Source organism: Schistocerca americana, chromosome 1, assembly GCF_021461395.2.
Source record: "Schistocerca americana isolate TAMUIC-IGC-003095 chromosome 1, iqSchAmer2.1, whole genome shotgun sequence".
Classification (NCBI taxonomy): domain Eukaryota; kingdom Metazoa; phylum Arthropoda; class Insecta; order Orthoptera; family Acrididae; genus Schistocerca; species Schistocerca americana.
This window is the reverse complement of record NC_060119.1, coordinates 1076090019-1076117764: the sequence shown is the minus strand read 5'-3', so window position 1 is coordinate 1076117764 and position 27746 is coordinate 1076090019. Positions and strand designations below refer to the sequence as shown.

At 43.1% G+C, this 27746-nt stretch overlaps 1 protein-coding gene across 1 annotated transcript in view; it reads right to left on the bottom strand.

Moving 5' to 3' along the window:
- Positions 1 to 27746, bottom strand: part of LOC124549890 (carbonic anhydrase 13-like) — a 255948-nt gene that overhangs the window by 12528 nt on the left and 215674 nt on the right. The window contains exons 3-6 of the mRNA XM_047125273.1: positions 17680 to 17783; positions 9172 to 9267; positions 8876 to 8990; positions 1073 to 1179 (exon numbers count right to left, since the gene is read on the bottom strand). Coding sequence (XP_046981229.1) covers positions 1073 to 1179; positions 8876 to 8990; positions 9172 to 9267; positions 17680 to 17783 — 422 coding nt within the window. The remainder of the gene's footprint in view (positions 1 to 1072; positions 1180 to 8875; positions 8991 to 9171; positions 9268 to 17679; positions 17784 to 27746) is intronic.

The following is a 27746-nucleotide window of genomic DNA, read 5'->3' as shown; positions in this document are numbered from 1 at the left end:
GTCTTCTCCTTCTCTGTGTTCTATCTAGTGTCAGTCAGCTGTGTTTGACTTGGCTACATCTTGATATCATGCCCACTTCCACATGTGACCATTCCACTTTGCAGCCTGCCTTAACAGGTATGACACAATAATGGTCTAACAACTTTTAATATTGTACTTGAGAATGGCATAAAAGCCAGACTCTGGATAAAACAAATGTAGTAATACACAGTCACATGGCAGTTTACTCTTTTAAACAGTATTTTATGACTGTAGCTCAACATCTTCGAAAAGAATTTCTTCACTATTTCTACTATGCACTCCACAGTTTTGAGGTTAAGTTTGTTAGTAATCTCATTTCTGTTGCTTCTCAGTAGTTTTTTTATTTTTGCATTGCTCTAAGTCCATATTCTATGCTCAATCTACTGACCATTCCATTCAGTACACCTTGTTATTCCTCCTCCTTTCACAGAGAATAGCAATATCGATAGTGAATTGTATCATTGATATTCTTTTACTCTGAATTTGAATTCCACGTCTGAACATTCCTTTTATTTCTTTATGACTTCTTTGATATGCTGCTTAAAATATAGAGTAGGAAGAAATTTCAGTTTCCTGTTACCTTATCCTTATTTGTCCCTATGAGCCTAAATTTCAAATAGTGTTTCATATGAGCAGTCCAGTGTCATCCAACTAAATCCCTTTTTTCAAAAATACTCAATTTTCGCAAGTAGCTAAGGTGAATGCTGGGATGGTTCCTTCGATTAGGCCATGGTCAACTTCATGCTCTGTCCTTGCCTAGTCTGGTCTTATTATGTTTCTGTTTTTTATTTGTATGTGTTATTTCTGTAGTGTATCTAACAAGTCCAGTATTGTTTTACTGAATAGTCTAAGGATAGTAAAAAAAAAAAAAAAAAAAAAAAAAAAAAAAGTGAAAAAACTTCTGGTTCTGAGAGGTTCTGTTGCTTTCGTTCATGTCTATAATCTGCTGACCGGTAAAAAACAATTTGTGCTTTCCATGATGATCCACATAAGGTGTTGGTTTACTTTTCTGCTGAATGCTGTATTAAGTTGTCACTTCTACTAAACATACCTGACTTCCAGATACTCGAATTGGTTGTTTCGGGATCATCCATATCACGCTTTCGGTGCATGGTGGGGTTGTCAAGGAGCCCTCATAAGTCCAGTACTGACTGAAGTCTGAAAAATAAGCAGGCATTACTTGTAAAGAAACTATTAACTTCAATAGCTGATAAAAAAAAAAATTGAAAAATGCTGTCAAAACAATTAACACTGATTTTATGATTGAGAGCTGTTAAGTTAAATTGCAGGTAACATAATTATGATGTATATTGAGAAATTATAGAAGAGTAACGTTTAACCAATCAAAAAAGTACCACTGATTCAAAATAAAATCATTCACCACATTATGTGTTTGCTACCAAAATAGTAATTGCTCTATAAATGAAATAAAATAAATAGAAGAAACCAACTTTTCTAGAATGACTTTGAAGGTGGTATTGACTTACTAAAACAGAAATATAGTCTTCTCTTTTGAGTACCCTGTTTACCTTAATGAAAACTTTCTTTGTTACAGTGCTATGCATTTCAGCAACTTTATCACTTCACTAATTCCATATCAGCTCTAAAAACAACATGCTTTAGCTCATGTAGTGCAGACACTGTGAATTGTGAATTATGGTTTATTTGTGTCATGACATACATTTGCAATCCATTTTGTTTGTTTACAGGACACATGTCAAATATTTACAATACATTTACAATGATTTTTGCATTAATAAATAATAAATAACACTATAATGATTGCATTGGGATACATAAGTTGTATCCAGCTCAAATTACCAGTTTGTCCTGCAGGAATTCATCCACTGAGAAATAGTTTCAGTATCTGTACCTCATTGTCTTTCTTTTGGGAACCTAAAGTTATCTGAATTAACCTACTCCATTTTAATCTGTTGTATGTATTCATTCCCATATATTGAGGTGCCTAGGCATACAGTTCAAGGTGGAGGGAAGCATAAAGTTCTCTCTTTTTTTTGTGTGTGTGTGTGAGCAAAATGGTTTCCCCTCAAATAATTCCAGCCTAGTGTACCTCCTAAGGGCCAACGGCCTTGCCACAGTGGATACACCGGTTCCCGTTAGATCACCGGGGCTGTTGGGTGTGGCCGGCACTTGGATGGGTGACCATCCAGCTGCTATGCGCTGTTGCCATTTTTTGGGGTGCACTCAGCCTTGTGATGCCAATTGAGGGGAGCTGCTTGACCGAATAGCAGCTGCTCTGGTCAAAGAAAACCACCATAACGACTGGAAGAGTTGTGTGCTGACCACACGCCCCTCCTATCTGCATCCTTAACTGAGGATGACACGGTGGTCAGATGGTCCCGATAGGCCACCTGTGGCCTGAAGATGGCGTGTACCTCCTGAAAGTCATCAGGTGCGTTTTCTTCAATGTTTCAGCAGATATTTGCAATTTTGGTTTTACATTGTGTAGATGGAGTCAGCCCAAAACAATACTGCTCATTATGTATTTCATGTGATGCCCATTGTCAATAGAAAGTGTCAGTTTGGTCTGCAGTCCAAACAAAATCATTTTTAAAGTAGATTTTTACATATCCAGTCAATAGAGCAGACCCACATTAGTCTAGTACTATATTTGTTTTATCTGTATTGGCAGGGACAGTAAAACATTAAAAATAACCAGTACTACAGCTGCACTGGCCCATGCTGGTTGCTACTGCCATGCAGCACTGTTGCTCAATCGCTGCTGGAGTACTGGTTATTGTTCATATTTTTATGTCCATATCAATAAATATTGATAAACAAATATCACACAAGACTAATTTGAAACCTCTAAGGAATTGGTCACATAAAATTCCACTTCCTGTGTAGTCTGGGGGAACAAACCTAGCCTCGCTCTAAGATTTGGCAGTCTACACACATGTTCTGTGCTAATGGAAAAGCAGAACCAACACATGGTTTTAGATGTAGATCCCTTGAGTCATATTCAAGCCCCATGATGGGCTAACAATAGCTTCCTCACTCATTTGAAAACAAGAGAAGAAAAAACAAGCAACACACACCACAAAGCAAAGCAGAGTATACAAAGCATCTGGTAGTGGCTGTCATACTGGCTGGTCAAAAATTTGGTGATGTAAGCCCAATCTTTATTTTGTCTTAAGCAACCTTAGTTTAAAACACCTGCTGTCTAAAATTGTTAGAGTGTAGCACTATCTCTCTTTTTGCAAACACCTGGTGGATTTGAATCTAGCACACTTGCATGAGCCAACCTTGAACCATTGTGCACATGCGTGAATTTTTTCCCGCCTGTTGATAGCATCAGTTTCTGGGAAGCAGCAGTTGAATGAGGTAGTGTATGGTGCTTGTGTAAGTTTTTCATTGCAAGTGAAATGACAGAACGACTGGAGGAGCGCTACTGCATTAAATTTTGCAAGAAACTGGAAACTGCCAGGTGGAAACCATTCAGAAGATTCAGACGGCTTTTCGTGATGATGCTATGGGCTTCATGTAGATTAAGGAGTGGTACAACCGGTTTGAAATCTAAGAAGTGGTGAGAACCAGCAACTTTCCAACACATTCCATTATGATGAAAGATTAGGCCATGAAGAGACTTGACACATTCCTGCCAAAGCTGCTGACAATGGAGCAAAAGCAATTTCACATTGAAGCCTCACAGGACATGCTGGCCTCCACAAACAGTGACCCTGACTTCATGAACACCATAATCACTGACAACGTGTACTGGGTGTACGGAAATGCTCTGGAAGCCAAATTCCAGTTGTCACAGTGAAAGCATTCAGCATCACAAGACCAAAGAAAGCCCGCCAAGTGTACAGCAATGTCAAAGTGATACTGGCTGTTTTCTTTGACTCAGTGCGATACATCATGAGTATGCACCACAGGGTCAAACAATCACCAAAGGTCACCACTTTAGCTCTGAAGAAGTCTCCCGTAGTTGGAGAGGAAATGTTAGGAGAAAGTTTTATACATTGACCATGACCTATTAGCCTGGAAGTCTGAAGTGAAATCACAAAAGATTACTACAGGGATGTTCTCCATTGCCTACACGATGTTGTGTGGCACAAAAGACCGGGCTTGTGGTCAACAGGAAATTGGCACCACTGTCACGACAATGCTCCAGCACATTCCTCACACTTGGTTCCGAATTTTTTGGCAAAAAAAACAGATTCCTGTGCTTCAACAGGCTCCTTACTCTTCTGATATGGCCCCCCAGTGACTTGTGGCTATTCCCCAAACTCAAGAGGCTATTGAAAGGATGGCGATTTCAGACAAGAGGATGTTGTGGCAGCAACGACAGCTGAGCTAAAGTCCTTTCCAAAAAGATGCTTTTTTAGCATGCTTCCAACAATGGTGGCACTGCTGGGAGAAGTATGTGGAGTCACAAGGGGACTACTCTGAAGGTGATAGGAGACTGGAACACCCCTCAACCTAGGGTGAACTTCCCCTCCTTTCCAATCTTTCTCAATTCATTCATTCATTCATTCATTATGTACTGTAGCTCCCATCAAGGTTGTGGAATAAATGAAGGTATACTTTGACATAAGGCAAAGAGATCATAGAAACTTAATCTGTATACTGTATAAACAATAAACTATTACTAAACTGCACATATGCTTTCCATACTTACACCATTTACATTAGACCAAGTGAATTAGCAGGGACGCTGCTACTTCATAAAAGGCTGCTGCTTTCTCAGTTTTATGAAATAGCTGCTACTAGTAGCTTAATATGCATACTTGACAGCACAAAAAATGGCCTTGGCTGGTATTTGAATTACCCGCCATGTTACACAGGAGCCAAGTACATTACAGGCTTTACAGATCTGTTCACAAAAGTAACAAAACTTCTAACACACTCACAATTATGAGTGTTAACACCTTTCTGACACTTAGCATAAGGGCTTATCCTCTAAAAACATGCAAGAAAACTGTGCGACATCATTTGTAGGATTGCAAACCTAGTAAAGGCACTTGATTTTGTGACGAGGAGTCAAGTAAGAAGTATCTAAATGTCAGCAGCTGTATCATAATGCAATTGTAGCTCAGCGATAACATTGGTGGTCTGCCTGACAGTAATGTTTGGTTTGTATCTGGCTTAGTGCAACTTTTCACAGTATTATGAAAAGGAAAGTTGCTGCTCACCATATAGCACAGATGCTGAGTCACAGATAGGCGCAAAAAAGACTGTCAAACAAAACTTTCGAGGAGGAGGCTGGGGAGGGGATGGGGATGGATAACAGGGTAGGGGTGGCAAATGGTAAAGTGCCACTTGTGTAGTGCTGGAATGGGAGCAGGGAAGGTGATAGGTGGGTAAAGGACGTTGACTGATGAAGGTTGAGGCCAGGAGGGTTATGGAAACATAGAATATATTGTAAGGAGAGTTCCCATCCGCACAGTTCATAAAAGCTAGTGTTGGTGTGAATGGTCCAGATGGTACAGGCTGTGTAGCAATCACTGAAATGAAGGACGACGTGTTGGTCAGCATGGTCAGCAACAGGGTGCTCCAGCTGTTTCTTGGCCACAATTTGTTGGTGGCCATTCCTGCAGGCCAACTGCTTGCTGGTTGTCATAGCCATATACAGTGCAGCACAGTGGTTACAGCTTAGCTTTTAGATCACATGAGTGGTTTCACAGGTAGTCCTCCTGTTGGTGGGATAGGTGGTGTTTGTGATCAGACTGGAGTAGGTGGTGGTGGGAGGCTGTATGGGACTGGTCTTGCATCTACCTCTATTACAGAGATATGAGCCTTGAGGCAGGAGGTTGGGAGCAGGGGCTATGTTGTTTGAATGGACAAGGATATTGTATAGGTTTGGTGGGTGGTGGGAAGGATAGTGGGTAGGACATTCCTCATTTCAGGGCACGATGAGAGACTGTTGAAACCCTGGTGGACAATGTCTTTCAGTTGCTCTAGTCTTGGGTGGTACTGAGTCACAAGGTGAATATTCCCCTGTAGCCAGATGAAGGGACTTTGGGAGGTGGTGGGTGACTGGAGAGATAAAGCAAGGGAAGGTAATTACAGTCTGTGAAGACCTCAGTGAGAACCATGGTATATTTCGAGAGGGACTGCTCATCACTACAGACGCAACTGCCATGGGTGGCAATTGTTGAAGTGGAGGTGGTGTTGATGGTTAGTAGATGTGGTATGGACAGAGGTACTGATGTAGCCATCTTTGAGGTGGACAATAACATCGAGGAAGGTGGTCTGGTGGATAGAGGAGGACCAGGTGAAGCAAACAGGGGAGAACGTGTGAAGATGCTGGAGGAATGTGGGTAGGGTGTCCTTCAGATCTCACAGATGTCGTCGCTGAATCTGAACTGTGTGAGAGGTTTGGAATTCTGGGTGGTTAGAAAAAATTCATGGAGGTGTTACATGAATAGGTTGACATAGGATGGTGCCAAGCAGGTGCCCATGGCCGTACCCTGGATTTGTTTGAAGGGTGATATCTTCACAGGAGAAGTAATTGTGGGTGAGGATATAGTTGGTCATGGCCACTAGGAAGGAGGTTGTAGTTTTGGAATCCATTGGGCTCTGGGAAAGGTAGTGTTGAACAGTGGCAAGGCCGTGGGTATTAGGGATGTTAGTGTATAGGGGGGTGGTGTCAATTGTGACATGCAGGGCACCATGCGGTAAAGGAATAGAAACTGTGGAGCATCAGTGGAGGAAATGGTTGGTATCTTTTATATGAGAGGGTAGGTTGTGAGTACCAGGCTGAAGATGTAGGTCTATAAGAGAAGAGATTCTTCGTTGGCGCACAGTAACTGACCATAATTTGATGCCCTAGGTGGTTGGTTTTATGGACTTTAGGAAGCATGTAGAAGGTAGGTGTGTGGGGAGTGATAGGGGTGAAAGGAGAGATGGACTCTGGGGAGATGTTCTTGGATGGGCCTAGGATTTGAGGAAACACTGGAGATCATGTTCGACTTCTGGAATGGGATCACTGTGGCAGGGTTTGTAGGTGGATGAATCAGACAGCTGGCAGACTCCTTTTGCCAGGAAATCTTTGCAGTTGAAAACAATGGTGGTGGAGCCTTTGTCAGCAGGTAGGATTGTAAGGTTGGGATCAGTTTTTAGGTGAAGGATTGCGGTTCTTTCTGTAGATGTAGGATTAGCATACAAAGGCGGCATGCTGCACTACTTCCTGGAGGGCAAGAATTTCAATGTGTGATATGGGATCCAGGGGAGAATTTACCAGATGAGATGCGTTAGTCTCCCCTGATCCAGGGTTCTGGGTGGCTTTTCTGAACTGTGCCTTTTTACCTAAACCTCTACAGTCCTATTCTTTCACCTCTCTTCCTTCCCCTTCAACTCTTCTGCCAGAAGAAGGAGCCACTGGCTCTGAAAGCTTGTAAAAGTTAAACACTTGTGCGTGTGTTCCCCTGCCACGGCTTGGTGAGTAGATTTTTGATTTATCAATAAATTATTATTTCTGTTATTATAAAAGTTCTCTCTTATTTATGCCATTTGTTCAAAGGAAATTATACATACAGTATTATGTGCTTTATTATACATGATACATAACTAATTCTTTTTTACTAGGAAGCTATCTATAGTCATTTGTTTCTGCTTATGATTCAACACTTGGCGAAGACGTGACACAGCATATTGTCAAATAAATTTGTAGTGCGTGTAGCCACTGCTTTATTGGGGTGATGATTTTCAATGTACAGTGCACCTGATTCCCATGCTTTCAGTACTGCACCAGAAGGTTGCTGCTTTGCTGTTACCACCTGCTGTGTGTGTGTGTGTGTGTGTGTGTGTGTGTGTGTGTGTGTGTAGCTATCCTTTTCATAATATTGTTACATTCCTCCCAGATTTTCCATTGTTTTATCTTTAAGACACATAATTTTCGTTGTTCAAAAACATTCTGTAAGGATAATCTTGATGTTCACCCATGACCATCTTGCAGACATCTGTTTAAGGAGTTACCAATTTTGACTATGTTGCTTCTTTATTTCATCATGAAGTTTGTTGTAAATGTCCCATTACATTTAAAAGGAATGATGATGTACATAATAATAGCAACAGAAGAGAAAATAACATTCATTATTTCAAATTAAGGTCGCCTTTAGCACAGAAAGGGCTGCACAATGTTGACACTAAAATTGTGATCTCTTGCACAATGATATAAAATGTCTGACAGTCAGCAAAGCTAAATTTGAAAACAAACTGAAGACATTTCTGTTTGACAACTCCTATTTGATAGAATAATTTTTATTTATGTAACATGTCAAAGAAAGATGTAAACAACCATATAAAAGTCAACACATTTACATGTGAATGTATAATATTAATGTAAAATGTCTCATTCCATATCATTATGATTAATCATACAAATTGTCCACGTAAAATAAAACTAACCAACCTAGTAACCAACTGTGTAATTATTATATGTATATTATTCAACCAGTATTTACTGAAACTGCACACAACATTGTGACTGCATAGGCGTTGTGAGCATATTAATTCTTGGTAGTCTCCTCAGGTTTGCTGCCAGGTACTAAAATCTAGATCACTCATTATTTCAGCAATGTATCTGTCCAGCTTCAGGAGAAATGCTGCTGCTAAGTCCTGCTGAAAACTGAATTTAGTGGGACTCAGCAGCAGCAAAGGCACCATCTCTCCTGAAGATGGGGGATCAGGTGGATCACCAAAATGTTAATTTACATTGATTTTAGGATCTGGCAGCAAACCTCAGCAGACTCCCACAAATAACATTTTCAGGTAAAATTTGTCAGTCAGACATTGTATTATTAAAGTGTTGCTATACAACATTAAGTGCTTCAAAATGTATAGACGAAGCCTGATGTGACTTACAAGAATAACTGAAAATACTGACCAGGTAATAATTTGTTGGGATCCACAGGATCACTTAGTTCAGTCTTCTGCCCTTTTAAGGTGATCTTTGGCAGAGCATCAACTATCTTCTGAAACTCCTCATGAACATCACCTTCCTATGCAAAAGAATGACTATGTTAGTTGATGAAATAATATTTAACTTAATAACAAGAAATAATGGATAACTCGTGAAGATGGTAAGCATTACATGGACACAATACTTTTAAGAGTGTACATTTCAGTTTGAGAGCAACAGAAGGGCATGTAGGCAAATTTTTAATAAATTAAATATCTTACCTCAACAAATATCCCAAGAACACCTAATCCATCTGGTTGCCTAGCTGCTTCACTGAAGCTTTGGTATTTGCTTATGTTCCAGTGTACAAGATGCAACTGTCAACAAAAAAGTTTTTTTTTTGGCAATGTTAAGCTGGTGGTATAGAGTAAGTTATGAATGGATGACTCAATTTCATGCATAATAATGCAAGATTAATGCTTTTATGAAACAAGTAATTAATTATGAATATTATACATTTCTCCATAATTATAAATTGTGTGATGATGCAATCATTTTCAATCACTAAGACAGGTGATGATTGAACAAGTAGTGAATGAAGTACTGTTCATTCAACTGCTTTGGCTGCTTTACAATGAATCTATTTATTTATTTTATTTATCCATCCGTTGACAATGAATGTTGTATGGATGTTGTCAAGGGTACATGTAAGCCATTTCAAAGAAATGGGACACAAACAATACAAAACAAAATAATACAATGAAGTTAATAATAATACAATGAAATTAATGTAGTCTATATAAATCACTGCTTGTTATTTTAAATGCATAGTCTGTTTTTCATAAGGCTTTAATTTTCTCCTCCCTCAACGGCAAGTCCTCATATACACAACACTGCTTAAGTATATATTTACATCACACAACAGCTGTCCTTTAAGTATGTAAATGTAATGAATGATTAGGCACAGATAGAGTGTTTTCCATTTTGCCTTTATAAATATCATCAGAAAGAATACATAGCCATTTACAGAATAAAAACATTGATCTACTAGAAATTTTTTAAATTCTGTTTTAAATTTATTATCATCATCTAACTGCCTGATGTTGACTGGCAGTGCATTGTACAGTTTTGCACCAATATGGCTCACATGCCTTTGTGTTTTCGTTCTTTTTGTCCGCTGAGTATGGAGTGCTGCACTATTACGGGTATTGTAGTTATGAAAGTCGGTATTTGTCTGAAAATCTGCAATGTGGGTCCTGACACACAAAACACATTTGTATAGGTATAATGATGGTACAGTAAGTATTCTAAGCTTCTTGAATATGGGTGGATGACTGAGTTATTATTCGGATGGTCCTCTCCTACAACAAAAAATTTGTTTTAGGCGCCCTGTTGTGGAACCCCAAAATATTATTCCGTACGTGGCAAGAGATTAAAAATAGCCGAAATATGCCATTCTGGCACCCTCTAAGGTACAAACATTTGCAATAATTCTGAGGGCAATAATTCTGACATGGTGTCTTATTTTGTTCCTAATAATACATGCCTTTTTTTTTTTTTTTTTTTTTTTTTTGGTGGGGTTTAAGGGCGCTCAACTACTGAGGTCATTAGCGCCCAGTCACTGTTGTTAGAGCACATGGAATCTAGTAAAACTCAAGGGGAGGGGGGGACACCAGAAAGACCTGACAAAGATGCAGATAAAATAAGTAAAAAGGTTAGATGTCTTTGGACAAGCTAGTCAAAGTTATAAAACGCAGAACACGAGTAGCTGCTCGAGCATCATCAGCTAAAATATCCGGTAAAGTAGATGGCAGGGACAGGACAACACGAGATTGACTAAAGCGGGGACACGACAATAAAACATGGCGCACTGTTAATGCCTGACCACAAGGGCACTGCGGGGCTGGGTCACTGGAGAGCAGGTAGTGGTGGCTAAACCGGCAATGCCCAATCCGCAACCTGGTCAGAAGGACCTCCTCTCGCCGAGATGGTCGGGAGGAGGTTGTCCAAGCAGTTGGGAGCGGTTTTACTGCCCGGAGCTTGTTTCCTTGGAGGGATGACCAAGCATCCCACCACAACGACACAAGCCTCTTACAAACATCCCCATGAACGTCAGATGACGGGACACAATGGGAGGCTGGCCGAGGCAGGAGGACTGCAGCCTTGGCTGCAGCATCTGCAGCCTCATTCCCTGGCACTCCTACATGTCCAGGAACCCACAGAAAGCTGACAGGAGAACCATTATCAGCGAAAGAATGGAGGGACTGCTGTATCCGTTGAACCAAGGGATGGACCGGATAGGGAGCTCCAAGGCTCTGAAGAGCACTGAGTGAGTCAGAGCAGAGTACATACGATGAATGGCGGTGGCGGCGGGCATACTGAACGGCCTGATGGAGAGCAAAAAGCTCGGCCGTAAAGCTGGAACATTGGTCGAGGAGCCGGTATTTAAAGGTGGCGGCCCCGATGACAAAGGCACAGCCGACACCATCGTCAGTTTTGGAGCCATCGGTGTAAATAAAGGTGTGACTGGCAAATTGAGCACGAAGTTCGACAAACTGTGAGCAATACACTGCAGCCGGTGTACCCTCCTTCGGGAGTGAGCTGAGGTCGAGATAAATATGAACCGGAGCCTGGAGCCAAGGTGGTGTCGGGCTCTCACCCTCTCTGAAGGTAGTAGGGAGGGCAAAATCCAATTGTCGAAGCAGGCGACGGAAGCGGACTCCGGGGGGCAGCAGGGCAGACACATACAACCTGTACTGACGGTCGAGAGAATTGGCGAAGAAGGACTGGTAAGAGGGGTGGTCGGGCATAGACAACAGCCGGCAGGCATACCGACACAGCAGTACGTCGCGCTGGTAGGTCAATGGTAATTTGGCAGCTTCAGCATAAAGACTCTCGACAGGACTAGTGTAGAAGGCTCTGGTCGCAAGACGTAACCCCTGATGGTGGATGGAGTTGAGACGGCGTAAGAGGGATGGCCGAGCAGACGAGTAGACGAAGCTCCCATAATCCAGCTTCGATCGAACTATGGACCGATACAAGCGAAGCAGGACAGTGTGATCCGCTCCCCAAGATGAACCACTAAGAACTCGGAGGACATTAAGGGAACATGTACAATGGGCCGCCAAATAAGAGACATGCGGAGACCAACACAGTTTCCTGTCCAACGTGAGCCCTAGAAACTTAGTTGTTTCCACGAATGGGAGAACAACGGGACCGAGATGTAAGAATGGCTGAAGGAACGCTTTATATCGCCAAAAGTTGAAACAAACCGTCTTCTCTTCAGAGAACTGGAAGCCATTTGCCACGCTCCATAAGTATAGGCTGTCTAGACAACACTGAAGGCAGCGCTCCAGGAGGCATGTTCTCTGGGCACTGCAGTAGATCGCAAAGTCATCGACAAAGAGAGAGCCTGAGACATTAGGTGGAATGCAATCCATAATTGGATTGATCGCGATGGCAAAAAGGGCTACGCTCAAGACGGAGCCCTGAGGCACTCCGTTCTCCTGGAGGAATACGTCAGACAATACGGAACCCACACGTACCCTAAACTTTCGATCCGATAAAAAGGAATCAATAAAAAGGGGCAGGCGACCGCGTAGGCCCCACCTGTGCATAGTGCAGAGGATACCTCCTCTCCAACAGGTATCATAAGCCTTCTCCAAATCGAAGAACACGGCTACCGTTTGGCGCCTTCGCAAAAAGTTGTTCATGATGAATGTCGACAAGGTCACAAGGTGGTCAACAGCGGAGCGGCGGCGACGAAAGCCGCATTGGACATTGGTAAGTAGCCATCGAGATTCAAGAATCCAAACTAACCGAGCATGAACCATGCGCTCAATCACCTTACAGACACAGCTTGTAAGAGAAATGGGGCGGTAACTAAAAGGAAGGTGTCGGTCCTTCCCGGGTTTGGGTATAGGAACAACGACGGCGTCACGCCAATGCATGGGGACCTGACCTTCGGTCCAGACGCGATTGTAGGTATGAAGAAGGAAGCTTTTGCCCGCCGGAGAAAGGTGTGCCAGCATCTGAACGTGAATGGCATCTGGCCCCGGAGCAGAGGACCGGGACAGTGCAAGCGCACGTTTGAGTTCCCGCATAGTAAACGGGGCATTATAAGTTTCCAGATTCAGTGAGTGGAAGGAAGGTCGCCGAGCCTCTTCTGCCTCTTTCCTGGGAAGGAAGGCAGGGTGGTAATGGGCAGAGCTTGAAACCTCCGCGAAAAACCGGCCGAAGGCATTGGAGGCAGCCACAGGATCAACGAGGACCCCATTACCTGAGGTCAGGCCAGGTACCGAGGAGTGGGCCTTAATGCCCGACAGCCGGCACAGGCCACCCCATATGACAGAAGAGGGAGTAAAACTGTTAAAGGAGCTGGTGAAAGAGGCCCAACAAGCTTTTTTGCTGTCTTTGATGACTCTACGGCATTGCGCTCGGAGTCGTTTGTATCCAATACAATTCGCCAACATAGGATGGCGGCGAAAGGTGCGTAAAGCACGTCGTCGAGCACGGATAGCGTCTCTACAAGCCTCGTTCCACCAGGGGACGGAAACACGACGTGAAGAAGAGGTAGTACGAGGAATGGAACGTTCAGCAGCATTGATGATAACAGCCGTGAGGTATTCGACCTGACTGTCACAACTGAGAAAATCGTGGTCCGGAAAGGTCGCCAGGGAGGAGTAAAGTCCCCAGTCAGCTTTCGGTATGTTCCAGCTCGAAGGACGTGGGGATGGGGTGTGGTGCAGGAGACGAACGACACAGGGGAAGTGGTCGCTCGAATAGGTGTCAGAAAGGACATACCACTCGAACCGACGGGCAAGAGTGGTAGAACAGATCGAGAGGTCCAAGTGGGAGTAGGTATGAGTAGAGTCCGAGAGGAAAGTCGGGGCGCCAGTATTGAGGCAGACAAGATTGAAATGGTTGAAGACATCCGCCAAGAGTGAGCCTCTTTGACAGGATGCAGGAGAGCCCCAAAGGGGATGATGGGCATTGAAGTCACCAAACAATAAAAACGGCGGGGAAAGCTGAACAATCAGGTGCATCATGTCAGCCCGACTAACAGCGGATGACGATGGAGTGTAGATGGTACAAACTGAAAAAGTAAAAGCAGAACGAGTAATACGGACAGCTATTGCTTGGAGTGGGGTGGTCAATGGGATGCGATGGTAATAGACATCGTCCCGAACGAGCAACATGACCCCACCATGAGCTGGGATACCGTCCACAGGGGTGAGGTCATACCGCTCCGAGGTATAGTGGGTAAAGGCAATACGGTCAGTCAGGCGCAACTTGGTTTCCTGGAGACCAAGGACGAGCGGACAATGCAGGCAGAGGAGCAGTTGTAATTCCTCCCGATTAGATCGAATACCTCTTATGTTCCAATGTAACAAGGCCATCGCTAGTCAAAAAAGAGGGGGAACGAGACGGGGGAAGAGCTGGTCACCTCGACGGCCGCGGAGGGCCAGGTTTCGAGGGAACAACGCTACAACCGGCGGGAGGCAGATCCTGTTCCATCGAGTCGTCGCCAGCTGCGGCCGCTGTCCCTGGATGTGTAGGAGGGGCAGCATCATTTGCCGACGAAAGGCCAGCTGAGCGCCTGGCAGCAGAGCGTCCCGGCGAAACTGAGGACGGCCGGGAGCAGCGACTCACAGATGGAGCGTCAGACGAAACGCGCCGGGGTGGAGAGGGGGATAGAGACTACTTCTTGGAGGCCTTCTTGGAAGTCCGAGGAGGCACAGGGATGGTGGGCTGGACCCGAAGAAGGTCCTCACGCGCTGGGTCCGTTTTGGAACGCCGGACCACAGAAGCTGGGGTCTGGAACGCTTTCCCGATGGACGCCTGAGAAGAGGATCGCTTCTCAGGTGGCGGGGGGGGGAGGAGGTGGAGGAAGGGTGGCCCCTGGGGCAGAGGGGGCGGGGGCCACAGTGGAGGAGGATTTGGAAGGGAGGGATTTGGGAGGCGGAGGCAGAGACCCCGGACGGGGGGAGGAGGCAGAGGGGGGACAGGATAGGGTTGAGGATACCGCGGAAGGAGTGGACACAACTGAGGCAAACGAAGTGGTCAACGGCACGGGATGGAGGCGGTCATACTTCTTCCAGGCCTCAGAATAAGAGAGACGATCCAAAGTTTTGAGTTCTTGTATCTTCTTCTCCTTCTCATATGCGGGGCAGTCTGAGGATCTAGGCGAGTGGATGCCAGGACAATTAACGCACCGAGGTGGTGGGGTGCATGTATGTTCCTCGCGAAGAGGACGTCCACAATCGCCACAAAGGGGCTCAGCCTCACACCGTGACGACATGTGCCCAAAGCGCAAACACCGAAAACAGCGCATAGGAGGCGGGACGTAAGGTCGCACATCGCACCGGTAGCACATCACCTTTACCTTCTCTGGGAGAACGTCCTCCTCGAAGGCGAGGATAAAGGCCCCGGTGTAGATGCGACGGTCTTTGGGACCACGCTGGACTCGCCGGACGAAATGCACGCCTCGGCACTCCAGGTTGGCCCTGAGCTCCTCATCAGATTGCAGCAGGAGGTCCCGATGAAAAATAACCCCCTGCATCCTATTTAGTGCCAGATGCGGGACAATGGACACTGGGACGTCCCCTAGGCAGTCGCACGCCTGGAGCGCTGCCGACTGTGTGGCGGAGGTGGTCTTTATAAGAACGGACCCCGAACGCATCTTACTGAGAGCCTCGATTTCCCCGAAGATGTCCTCAATGTGCTGAACAAAGAACATGGGCTTGGAGGTGGCGAACGTCCCCCCATCGGTTCGAGAACAGACCAAATAGTGGGGGAAGTACTTCGCCCCAAGCCGGCGGGCCTGTCCCTCCTCCCAGGGAGTGGCCAAGGGGGAAAGGGCAGGAGAACCAGAACTGGAGACAGTACCTTTCCTTTTGAAAGACTCGGCCGCAGAGCGACCTGATACGTGTTGACGTTTCATCTGCGAAACGTCCGCCCTGATACCACCCACTCCGACCAGGGGCTCTCCCCACGGGCGCCACCCAGCCTCAGCAAGGGCCACCTGGCAGGATGACCGTTGCCGGGAGTCCTGATGCCCCAAGGAGACGGGCATCTACTCCTTGGCCGACATGGGGAGGGTGCAGCTCAGGTATCGGCAGTGCGATCCCTGTGTTGTCAGGGGGCTACAACCTAGAGGGTACATGACGACCCCACCACAACGGGCTGGCTATCGTGCTGGATTTCTGGTGCCATGGAAAGTCCATCATGATCGTAGGTGCAGATGGGGACGCACTATGGGCGTAATTTGTACAACCCATCAGGCGTTTAGGCCCAATTTGAGGAATAGTGGGTATGGTTACAACACCGGTACAATGCTGAGTGCCAAGGTCTTAGTGCACTGAGGACCAGTGGTACACCACGTAAGGCATCCTTCCCCAAAAGGCTCGTACTTCTGTAGAATTTTGAAAAATGGAGGTCAAACCCCAAGGGGGACCATCACATGGAAGGCTGAAACGGTTGAAACTCCTTTTAGTCGCCTTTTACGACAGGCAGGAATACCTCGGGCCTATTCTTACCCCGGACCCGCAGGGGGGTCATGCTTATATGGTGACATGTAACTTTGAGGCAATCAGTTTGAATCCTCATAGTAGAAGGAATTTTTGTCATTAGTATTTGGCTAGAAACAGCAAGAGGCGTCATGGTGTTAAGTTGTTGATCACCTTATTTTATGCCAATTCCTGGATTAAATCCCAAACTTCTCCACAGTGTCTCAAAATGAGAGACTGTTCATTTCCTCACTCGCACTCCCACACACACCATTATGCAACATAAATATGACAACTTTATACCACATGCACATTTGTTACAATCGTCTATACGGACAACAGTTAAACGTAAGAGACAGTGCTCACACAATGTGTGGAAAGGGGCCTTTGTCACAGGGGAAGTAAACCATTCTAATCAGGTGGCTGAGCCTACCAAAGTTTCCCAGTCAAGAATCCCATATGACCTTATTCTCATTGGCATCAGAACCATAGATGAAATGTGATTGACAGAATCCACATCAATATCAGACAACATTTTAAACACTAATTACAATAAAATAAAGAAAATGACAGAAGCTGATTGCATTTAAGTGCCATTTCTGGGAAAGTAAACCTGTCCTGGATCAAACCCCCTCTGGAATTAATGGTGAGGATTGTTGAGCTGGCCATCCTAAATGTAGTTTTAGGTGATTCCCCACATTCAGCTAGGTAAATGTTGGAATGGTACCCTTGTGCCACATTAGATACATGCTATACAAACAGATATAAAATGTCCCCACACTCAAACATGAGATTTACACAGACCAATAGGGTACCGGTACACAAATTCTGTTTTGGGGGAGTGGTAACATCAGGAAAGGCATCTGGCCACATACTGTCACTAACACTGCCAAAATCCATACAACAATTCCCTAGAGAAGCTGGAACAGGGAAGAAAGAAGAATAAGAAGAAGACTATGAAGTGCAATTCTGCTATCTTAACCTGTTTGTTTTGCAAATATGTTACACAATAATTTAAGTAAATTTTTTAGATGCACATATACTTGCATCATTCTAATTCTATTGTAACAATTTGGCTGATTTCACATTTAAAAAAATAAATAAACTAAAAGGACAATACTGCAGTTTATGTGACAATGAACGTACAATCACTAGCATTACTGACTGATCTTAACTAAGTGAACAGTTACCACAATACAATTATTCAATAATTATAAGATCAGTTTTATGTTTGTGACATTCAATGGGATGCGCAAGTGAGAGCTCAGGAAGACGTGTTACCTCGCCTGCATATCCACGACCATCGACTGTGTGCTCTGAGCAGCCCCAGTGGCAGTGGAACTGCTCAAGTACATAGGTATCTGCCAGAGGTCCTCCTCTGAGCTCTGAAACACAAACACACTTATATTCAAGATTTTTTTTCTTCTATGCAATAAGAGAGACTGAAAACTGATGCGTGCACATGGGCTTTGCTTACTCTAAGGACATCTACCATGACATTGAGTGTATGTTCCTATTTGATTGGTGGCCATTAATGGCGTATTGCACTGGAATACTTTTGAGTAAAACCCTCTACTTTGACAAATGTTTTGTCAGATATTCTACAGTGCCACTTAATCTGTCATTCACCTGAAGAAAATCTGTTAATCAAACCAGTTATCCCCAGATTGAGTATTACTATGTGACTATAATTTAGTGGTCTCAGGGCATTTTCATTAGACATAAGTTACCTTATTACATTAGACATATCATATAGAGCTGTATATTTGTTTAGTTTTAGAATTATTTTACATTAATACAGATATAAAAATAATACAATATCATTGGAAGCCTACCAGGGATGAGTGTCTGCTGCTAATCTTACAGAATACTGTAGATATCATTGTTTGCCAATTTAGCCACATGTAACATGACTCCATACACTAGGCTTATTCTCTGTGCTGTCTGTTTCCTACAGTGTGGAGCGAAAGTAAAACGTTTGTCATGCTGAGTGACTTAGTGGAGATTCTACGTTGTTTATCATCAATATATTCGTTTTTGTGTCTCTGTTCTGATGATGACTGTGTGGCCTGCAATATTAATAGAAACAGCTGATTGTGGATTTGACATTTTATTTGCAACTGATTGAAAGAGTTGTGTGAGAAACCCAACCTAAACCTAATGAAAACCAAGTTCCTGAAAAAGCTCAAAACATAGGAGCTGTGCAAATTATGAAACAAACCACTGCACAAATTATAAATGGAGATCATAATGCAATCAGTTATTTTCAATCCATGGTGATTTGAAATATGAATATGGCATGTGAGACTTCCTTTGACTGATGACCACCTTACAGGAATTTAGACAAAAGTGACACCAGAAACAAAACAAAAATGACTGAATTAGAATTGTGAAGTATCACAGACATATCTTCAAACTCAGCCTAATGAATTGTTTTTAGTCACTTCTGACAAAAAAAAAAAAAAAAAAAAAAAAAAAAAAAAAAAAAAAAAAAAAAAAAAAAAAAAAAAAAAAAAATCATAAATAAGTCTAAAATTTAACCATATAAAAACACGAAAGATGAAACCCAGAGAACAACAGAATAACTGAAGAGTAACACAGCATCAGGTGGAGACTTTGTGCTTACAGAATTTTTCCTGTATGCAGGGGAACTATTAGTCAGTTAACTGGAAGTATTGTTTGACAAGAATCAAAACCAAATGAACATTTTAAAGTTTATAACCTATTTTCCCACTTGAAGAGTATTAATCAGTGACATATTAGCATGTTGTTTTTGTTAATAAACAACAGGCTTATCTAAAGTTTTCAGACTTTTTTTATGTATTCCAGATTCTTAGCTTTCAGGGTGAGACTCATGTAACTGGTATAGGCCAAAAAATATCTGTTCTGAATATTTTGATGTTTCTCTTATAATTCATTGCACGTAATGAATTTAACCATATGGGAATTTAATCATATAGGAGATGCAATCTCTGTTAAACTGAAAATGTGGAATCTGCATTCATATTTATTTATTTGTCCATATAAATCTCTTTTTAAGCACATATGTTGTACACATACTGATAACATAAGAAGATATACTTTGCACATTTGATCTGCCACAAAATGTACTTCAGTTGCGCGATATCCCCAGGAATTGGTTACTTCTGGAGCACTTCAACGTGGGTGGACATGAAGAGAATGACAGAGGTGCTAAAGATATGGCCTAAGTATTCAACTTGTTAGACTAAGAATTCATAATTATCAAGATTGAAGTGCAAGTTTACCTTCTGGAACACCAAAAACAAGGCCCATAAAGCGGCAGTTTTCCCTGTGATCAAGATGTCATCAAGAGAAGTGGCCTCAAGTCATCGAGTAAAACAGAAGTAATATCCGGCGTTCCCCAAGGAAGTGGTATAGGCCCTCTATTGTTCCTGGTCTATATTAACGACATAGGAGACAATCTGAGTAGCCGTCTTAGATTGTTTGCAGATGATGCTGTCATTTACCATCTTGTAAAGTCATCAGATGATCAAAACGACTTGCAAAATGATTATAGATAAGGTATCTGTATGGTGCGAAAAGTGGTAATTGATCCTGAATAAAGAAAAGTGTGAATTTATCCACATGGCTACTAAAAGAAACCCACTAAATTTAGATTGCGCGGGAAGTCAGACAAATCTGAAGGCTGTAAATTTAACTAAATACTTAGGGATTACAATTATAAATAACCTAAATTGGAACAATCACATAGATAATGTTGTGGGTAGAGCAAACCAAAGATTGCGATTCATTGGCTGAACACTTAGAAGGTGCAATTGGTCTACTAAAGAGATTGGTTACACCATGCTTGTCCACCCTATTCTAGAGTATTGCGTGTGCGGTGTGGGATCTGCATCAGGTGGGACTGACTGATGACATCGAAAAAGTTCAAAGAAGGGCAGCACTGTTCCTCACAAGCGTCTTCTAACCAAACTGCGTGCCTACGGAGTATCGCCTCAGTTGTGCGACTGGATTCGTGATTTCCTGTCAGCAAGGTCACAGTTCGTAATAATAGACGGAAAGTCATCGAGTAAAACAGAAAATATTATCGCAAAATAGGGAAATAGTGCCACACACATGATATGTGAATTGGAGTGGAAATCATTAAAACAAAGGCGTTTTTCGTTGCGACGGAATCTTCTCATGAAATTTCAGTCACCAGTTTTCTCCTCCGATTGCGAAAACATTCTCTTGGCACCCACCTACATAGGGAGACACGATCATCACGATAAAATAAGAAATCAGGGCTCACACCGAAAAATTTAAGTGCTCGTTTTTCCCGCGTGCCGTTCGAGAGTGGAACGGTAGAGAGACAGCTTGAAGGTGGTTCATTGAACCCTCTGCCAGGCACTTTATTGTGAATATCACAATAATCACGTAGATGTAGATAGTTATTCCTTCTCATTTTACTGATGATACTTGCTGCATATCTATTAGTTTCAGTTTTTATTGTTTTCATAATTTCGTCTGTCATAAAAACACTGAAACAATCTTAAGCACCTGAGTTTCCGTTTATCTGTGCAGTAACTCCACTATGTTCCCAAAAACAGGAGCATGCGGCAAAACATCATCTTCTGTCCACACTGTACCTTCGTCTTCATTTCGAGAGCGCCGTACCTTTTTGGGTGGCGGAGGAGTTTCAAATTCGGCGGCAGTTTTACGGCGTTTTTCTTGTTCACTTATTTCATCAGCATAGCTATTCTCTGCAAATTGCGATATATGTATCTTAGCAGTGTTGCCTGTTATATACACGTAAAGAGAAAACCAAATAAAATCTCAGTAAATATATATTTTTCACTTCAGCAACTTATCAATAGTAAATGTTTCATCATTATCTGAAACACTTCCCCATTCTTCAATATCTCCTTCAGAATCAGAATCGTCTTCTTCTAAAAGAGCTTAAATATCTTCATCCTAATTCGCTTAGAAAACGATCTTGCACACTTGCTGAAACTAGATACACATGCAAAAAACGCAGGAATTTTCGTAGTCGAAATTCAAGCTACACGCACGGAAAAAGTGCGAGAAACACTCAACAGACGGCAGCATATGATGCAGGAAGCTCGACGGGCACAATAACATGCGACAGGAAACTCTACCAACCTAGAAGGCAGTGAAAAATCAGCAGTTGACTGCCTCCCGAGTCACACTCGGGCGCAGGCCGCTCGGCAATACCAGTAAGCCCGAGTCAGCACTTGGGCGCCGCCACGAAAGTGTTAATGTCGTACTTGCCACATGTAAACGTTTTGGTAACTATAGTGTTAGGTTACTACACTGTAACAATCTCATTACAGGATATCTATTGAGTGTCCTAGCTGTTTATTGGCGTATAAATTATAGTAGTTGAGACTCAGTTTGGCCATAAACTGTATGTTATCTCATATCAAAGTGCATTTAAAGTATTTGGACTGTAAATCTGATGTGGGCTACATCATTTAAAACAGCCTACACTTTTCATCCAGATTCGACGGAGTCACAGCTACCGAGTGCATATTAGCACAGGTAGATACAACTACACTTCAAGTTCCCTTCCTTCATTTCCTGCATACTCTTCTATAGATCCAATGAAATAACTTGGATACTGACAGATTATAGGGGTGTTGCTGATGTGCCGCCAGCCTCTCTTTACAAGGCTTTGCTTCAACTTGCAACACAGAGCACATGTGCAATTCAGAAAGAACTGAGTGGGTAACAGCTTGCGCCTACCATCAGTCTCTCTGAAAGATCAATCATAAATTTATTTTAACCCATAGTATAATTAAAATAACTTGCGACTTTTTATGTTTAGTTCATATTAGGAGAGATGGCGTTGGCACAGTCCTAATGGTGAGCCAGACTCCTCTCCCACACTACTGATTGTTTTGTTGGTGTAGTACTGTCTGTTGCCAGTCTACCAGTAAGTAGGCACACCTTCTGTCACCCATGCAACATAACATGTGTTGTGCACTCAGTGAGTGCTGACAACAACTCACTCTCCCTCCCTCCCCCCCCCCCCTCCCCCACCTCACTGTTTTTTTAATCATACTCATAAGTCCAGGTTATCCTCGTATTATGTTCACAACTTTTAGACTCAAGTAATTCCAAAACTGTACCAGATAAAGACAACTGACTTCCAACATGCAACAAGATAGCTTGTAAATTTTTTACGTTCTTTTTGTTTTCCAGGTGCTGCAGTTTTGCTGAAAAAGTCAATACCACAGGAAAAAGCTGAGTATCTAGCCTGATTCAATGAGCCAAATTGTGATAACTCAAATGTAATGAAACTGAAGGACGCAATGTGGAAGGGAATCACCATACTGACTCTGCTCATGTCATTTATTGAAGCAGTTAGTGTTCTTTATAAATAGGAGTCAAGTTTTCCATCCATTATATATGCCAGTGTGGACAAGATATATCAGTTGTGTACAAGGAATCCAATAAAATCAGTGTGTATGGCAGCTGGAGAGCTGGAAATGCCATGATCAACAGTACATAAAGTCATGCATAAGAGGTTATGTCTTTATGATTACATGGTGTATCTACTTCAGATACAAAAGCCGATGAACCAACCCCAGTGTGAATAGTTCGCAGTGAATATGCTAGCTGAGACTGACACAAACAATGACTTTTTTGAAAAAGATTTGTTTATTCTATGAGTCAATTTTTCATGACAACTTCCATGTATGGAGATCAGAGTGTTATTGTGTTATACATGAACTGATGAACTAAAAAGAGACAGCCCTAAGGTCAATGTGTGATACAGACTTGTGCACAATTGCTTTATTGGTCCACTTTTTTTTCCATAAATGTGCCATCAACAATGATGTTTTCCTGGATGTGTTACAAGAGGTGGTGTGCCACAACTGGAACACTTGTAAAGTGACATCTTCAAGCAGGATGTGGTACCACCTCAATGGTTACTAAATGTCCAGTTCCTGGATGAGAAGTTTCTGGATAGATGGACTGGACAAGATGGTCCAACTCAGTGGCTGCCGTGATCACCTGCCCTCACACCACTGGACTTCTTCCTACAAAGTTTTATAAAGAAGTAGAAGCAGTGAACCAAAGCTACAGATACACATGACTTGAGGACATACATTCTAAATGGCTTTGAACATGTTGGTGTAGTGTTCAGAGAGGATAAGTGGAGAAAAACTGAATATCAATTGGTTGTTGTGCCACAGCAGGTGCATGTGTATGAATGATGAAACAAAACTTTTCAAGTTGTCTTGCCACTTATTGGAAACTAGTTGTTAGGATCTATTATAGTTTGAAAGTCATGAAAGTCTAAAGTTGAAACATAATTTATGGACACCCTGTATAGTAGTGTGCATATTTGCACATACAAGAAGACACATAGCGTCTCTCAGTGTTGTGGCCACTTCACCGAAGCCTTTGGCGATTTTTAGGCTGCGAGCTACTTCCCAGAAAACTGTATGTGCACTATCAAAAGTATCTGGACAACAATTAATGGACATTAATATGAGGCGTGTTCATCTTAGCGTTTATGACGACTTGAACTCTGATGGTGACACTTTCAGTGAGGTGTCTGAATTTCTGTGGATGAATGACGGCCCCTGCTTCCTGAAGAGCTGAGAGAAGGTTGTGATGTTGGATATTGGGATATGATGTAACTCATCCCAAAGGTGTTGCATTGAGTTCAGGTCGTAACTCTGGCTAGCCCAGCCCATTTCAGGAATGTCATGACCAAGAACCATTGCCTCAGAGATGCTGCTTTATGACACTGCGTCATCATGCTGATACAATCATTATCTCCGAACTGTTCCTCTACTGTAAGCAATACAGAATGTTGTAAAATATGTTCATATCCTTTCGCTTTTAACGTTTTCTTGAGCACAATAAGGGGAACGCACCCTAACCACAAAAAATACTCTCATAGTAACACTACGTCCTCTGTACTTCACTGTCAATAACATATACGAAGGCGGGTAACGTTCTCCAGGCATTCGCCAAACCCAAAACCTTTCATTCGATTGCCACAGGGTATAGTGTGATCCATCACTCCAAATTACTCATTTTCAGCCATCTGTTGGGCAGTAGCGTCACTCTGTACATCACCTCAAGCGGCGCTTAACAATTACTACGGAAATGTGTGGCTGCTCGATTGTTATACCCCATTCTTTTTTAACACTGTAAATATTGTGTTAGCTGTACTGCCGGAATAGCTTTGGAACTAGTAAGTGTTTTCTTCCGCTGATTTCATGTGATTCTATACAACCACCCCTTACCATCCACGATGGTCCATGTTCGTCAGTATGAGAGGTCTGCCTGGTCTCTGTTTAGCTGTTGTTGTTCGTTCGCGTTTCACTCCACAAACACATCACCAACAGTCGGCTTTGGCAGCTTTAGAAGGGCTGAAATGCCCCTCATGGACTTGTTACTCACGTGACATTCAATTATCAGTTCTACATCTACATTTATACTCCGCAAGCCAGCCAATGGTGTGTGGTGGAGGGCACTTTACATGCCACTGTCATTCCTCCCTTTCCTATTACAGCTGTGTATGGTTTGCGGGAAGAACGACTGCCAGAAAGCCTCTGTGCGCACTCAAATATTCAGCTTCGGTGCTTTCTATCAGCACTTGAAGTTCCGGTACTTCACCAATGCAGATTTGACAGCTTACAATTACAATACCGAATGCTGCTTGGTCCCCGCATGTCCTGACTTTGCCCCGCACCCTTTGAGGTTGTTCCCCAGTCGGTACTTGCCTGAGGCCATCTAACCTAAAAAACCGCCCAGTCCATGCCACACAACCCCTGCTACCCGTGTAGCCGCCTAATGTGTGTAGTGGACTCCTGACCTATACAGCGGAACCCGAAACCCCACCACCCTATGGCGCAAGTCAAGGAATCTGCAGCCCACATGGTTGCAGAAACGTCTCAGCCTCTGATTCAGACCCTCCACTTGGCTCTGTACCAAAGGTCCACAGTCAGTCCTGTCGACGATGCTGCAGACGGTGAGCTCTGCTTTCATCCCGCTAGCAAGACTGGCAGTCTACACCAAATCAGATAGCTGCCGGAAGCCAGAGAGGATTTCCTCCAATCCATAGTGACACATATCATTGGTGCTGACATGAGCGACCACCTGCAGATGGGTGCATCCTCTACCCTTCATGGCATCTGGAAGGACCCTTTCCACATCTGGAATGACTCCCCCGGTATGCACATGGAGTGCACATTGGTTTTCTTCCCCTTCCTTGCAGGTATATCCCTAAGAGGCCCCATTACAGGACTGACACTGGAGCTCCCAACTACCAGTAAGCCCACCCTCCGTGACTGCCCAGATCTTGCAGACTGAGGGGCAACATCTGGAACACAACAAGCAGCCATGTCCGGCCGAAGATCAGTATCAGCCGGAGACAGAGCCTGATACCGGTTTGTCAGACAAACTGGAGAGGCCTTCTGTTCAGCCCTCTTGAATGCCTTTCGCCCCTGCCACACCTTGAGACGACCTCCCACTCTACCACGGGTGAGGGGTCAGCTTCAATGTGGGCAGTATCTTGGGCAGCCACAGCCGTAGTCCGATCGGGGCATGCGTGGGTGAGCTGGCTGCCCCCAGCCAACCCCCGTCCGGACCCCCCCAGTGATGACCATTGGCAACAGCCTCAAGCTGTGTGACCGAAGCCAACACTGCCTGAAGCTGGGAGCGAAGGGATGCCAACTCAGCCCACATCCGAACACAGCACCGCAGTCCCTATCTGTGCTAAATACTGTTGTGCAAAGAACGTCTGAACTAATCGACAAAGAACACAAACAATTCAACACAAAATTTAAACGGTTATTAAAATACAAGTCTGTCTAGTAAATGCAGTAATGCTGCTACTTGCGCACTGCTGACACACTGCTCGGCGACAGAAGGCTAACTGTACTGTCAGTAACGTACAAAGACTATTTGAAAGAAATAAACAAATGACAGATGACTATGCAACTTTACACGTCACGGATATTAAAATGCAAATCTGCCTCTGCTAATTACGAAACTACACAATGGTTTGACGGATTTAACTAAACACGTGCGCTAAGAACACTCAAACAAATTGGAAGCTACAGTTACTGATTCTCTACTGACAACACAATACTCCCTGCCTCCTTTCCTTTTATTCTAAAGCCTAGTTTACATGACGACATTGGGTTGCGCCACTCGTGTGGAATGAGCTGCATGCAAGTGGTTTCATATATGCCTGTAGACACGGCGACACCAGTATACACTTCAGTTTCGCCGCAGTTTCTTAACACAATAATTATTACTGTTAATGTTAATAATTATTGAACATTAGCAACAATAATTATTCGAAGCAGGCCGCATTAAGGAAAGAATGGTTTGCAAATTACTCTCTTTAAGATAGATCTGTACAGCGGCAACATTTCCAAATTCTAACATATGTGAACAGGGAGCACTGCAGCGACGTTTTAAATAGATGAATATTGAATAAAGAATGCAGCTTCTTAAATTTGTATAGCCTTCCCTCCTGTCAACAATACTCCTTAACAGAGTTGGCCAACTCAAACGATTGAATTTTAGTCTTGTAGACGAGAGCATTGCCACAGCTAGAATTACACTTGCTTGTATTTTTCTTAATTCAGTTGTATATATGCTGCTAACTCAATAAATTTTGCCCTGCAGCTCAGATATTGTCAAACCGTCTATGTTATTATCGCATATGACGGTCTCAACGGCAGCAATATGTTGCTTATTTTTGTAATCAGCCTCACTGAAATCCCACCATCACCTATGCAAACCACAGATATCCAAAAAGCGAACATTATTCTCCATTCCCCACATCACATTTCAATTTGTCTACACTCTACGAACACACATAACCTCAAAACTCGTACAACTAGTGTCGCCAAGGTTGGAACACGCCTAAAGTGTTTAGTTTCACCAACGAGTTGTGCAAACGCACAGCGCGCATGCGCAGTGGCTGGTAGCGCAGTTGCCTGCAACCTAAACAGTGTCGTCGTGTAAATTAGGCTTAAGAGGAGCCAGAGGTGCCTATGCTGCCCATGTTAAAATCACTAAGTTTGAGGAACATTTATGAATAAACTACCAAATAGAAAAATTTGAATTTTTTTTTTTACATATAGAGTGGTTTAGTATTGCAGTTATGACAGAGGGGTTTTGGAGTATCTTTTCTAGTTTCCTTCCAATTATTTTTTTTATTAATAACCCAATTTTTTTTACAAATAATTGCTTTATAATTAAACTGAAATGAAACTACTGAACATATTGCCAAATGGCTGTGTTACAATGTAAGTTTGACCACTAGGAGTGCTGTATAAAAATTTCATATCTCTAGCTTGAGTGAATTTTGAGAAAATGTTCCTTAT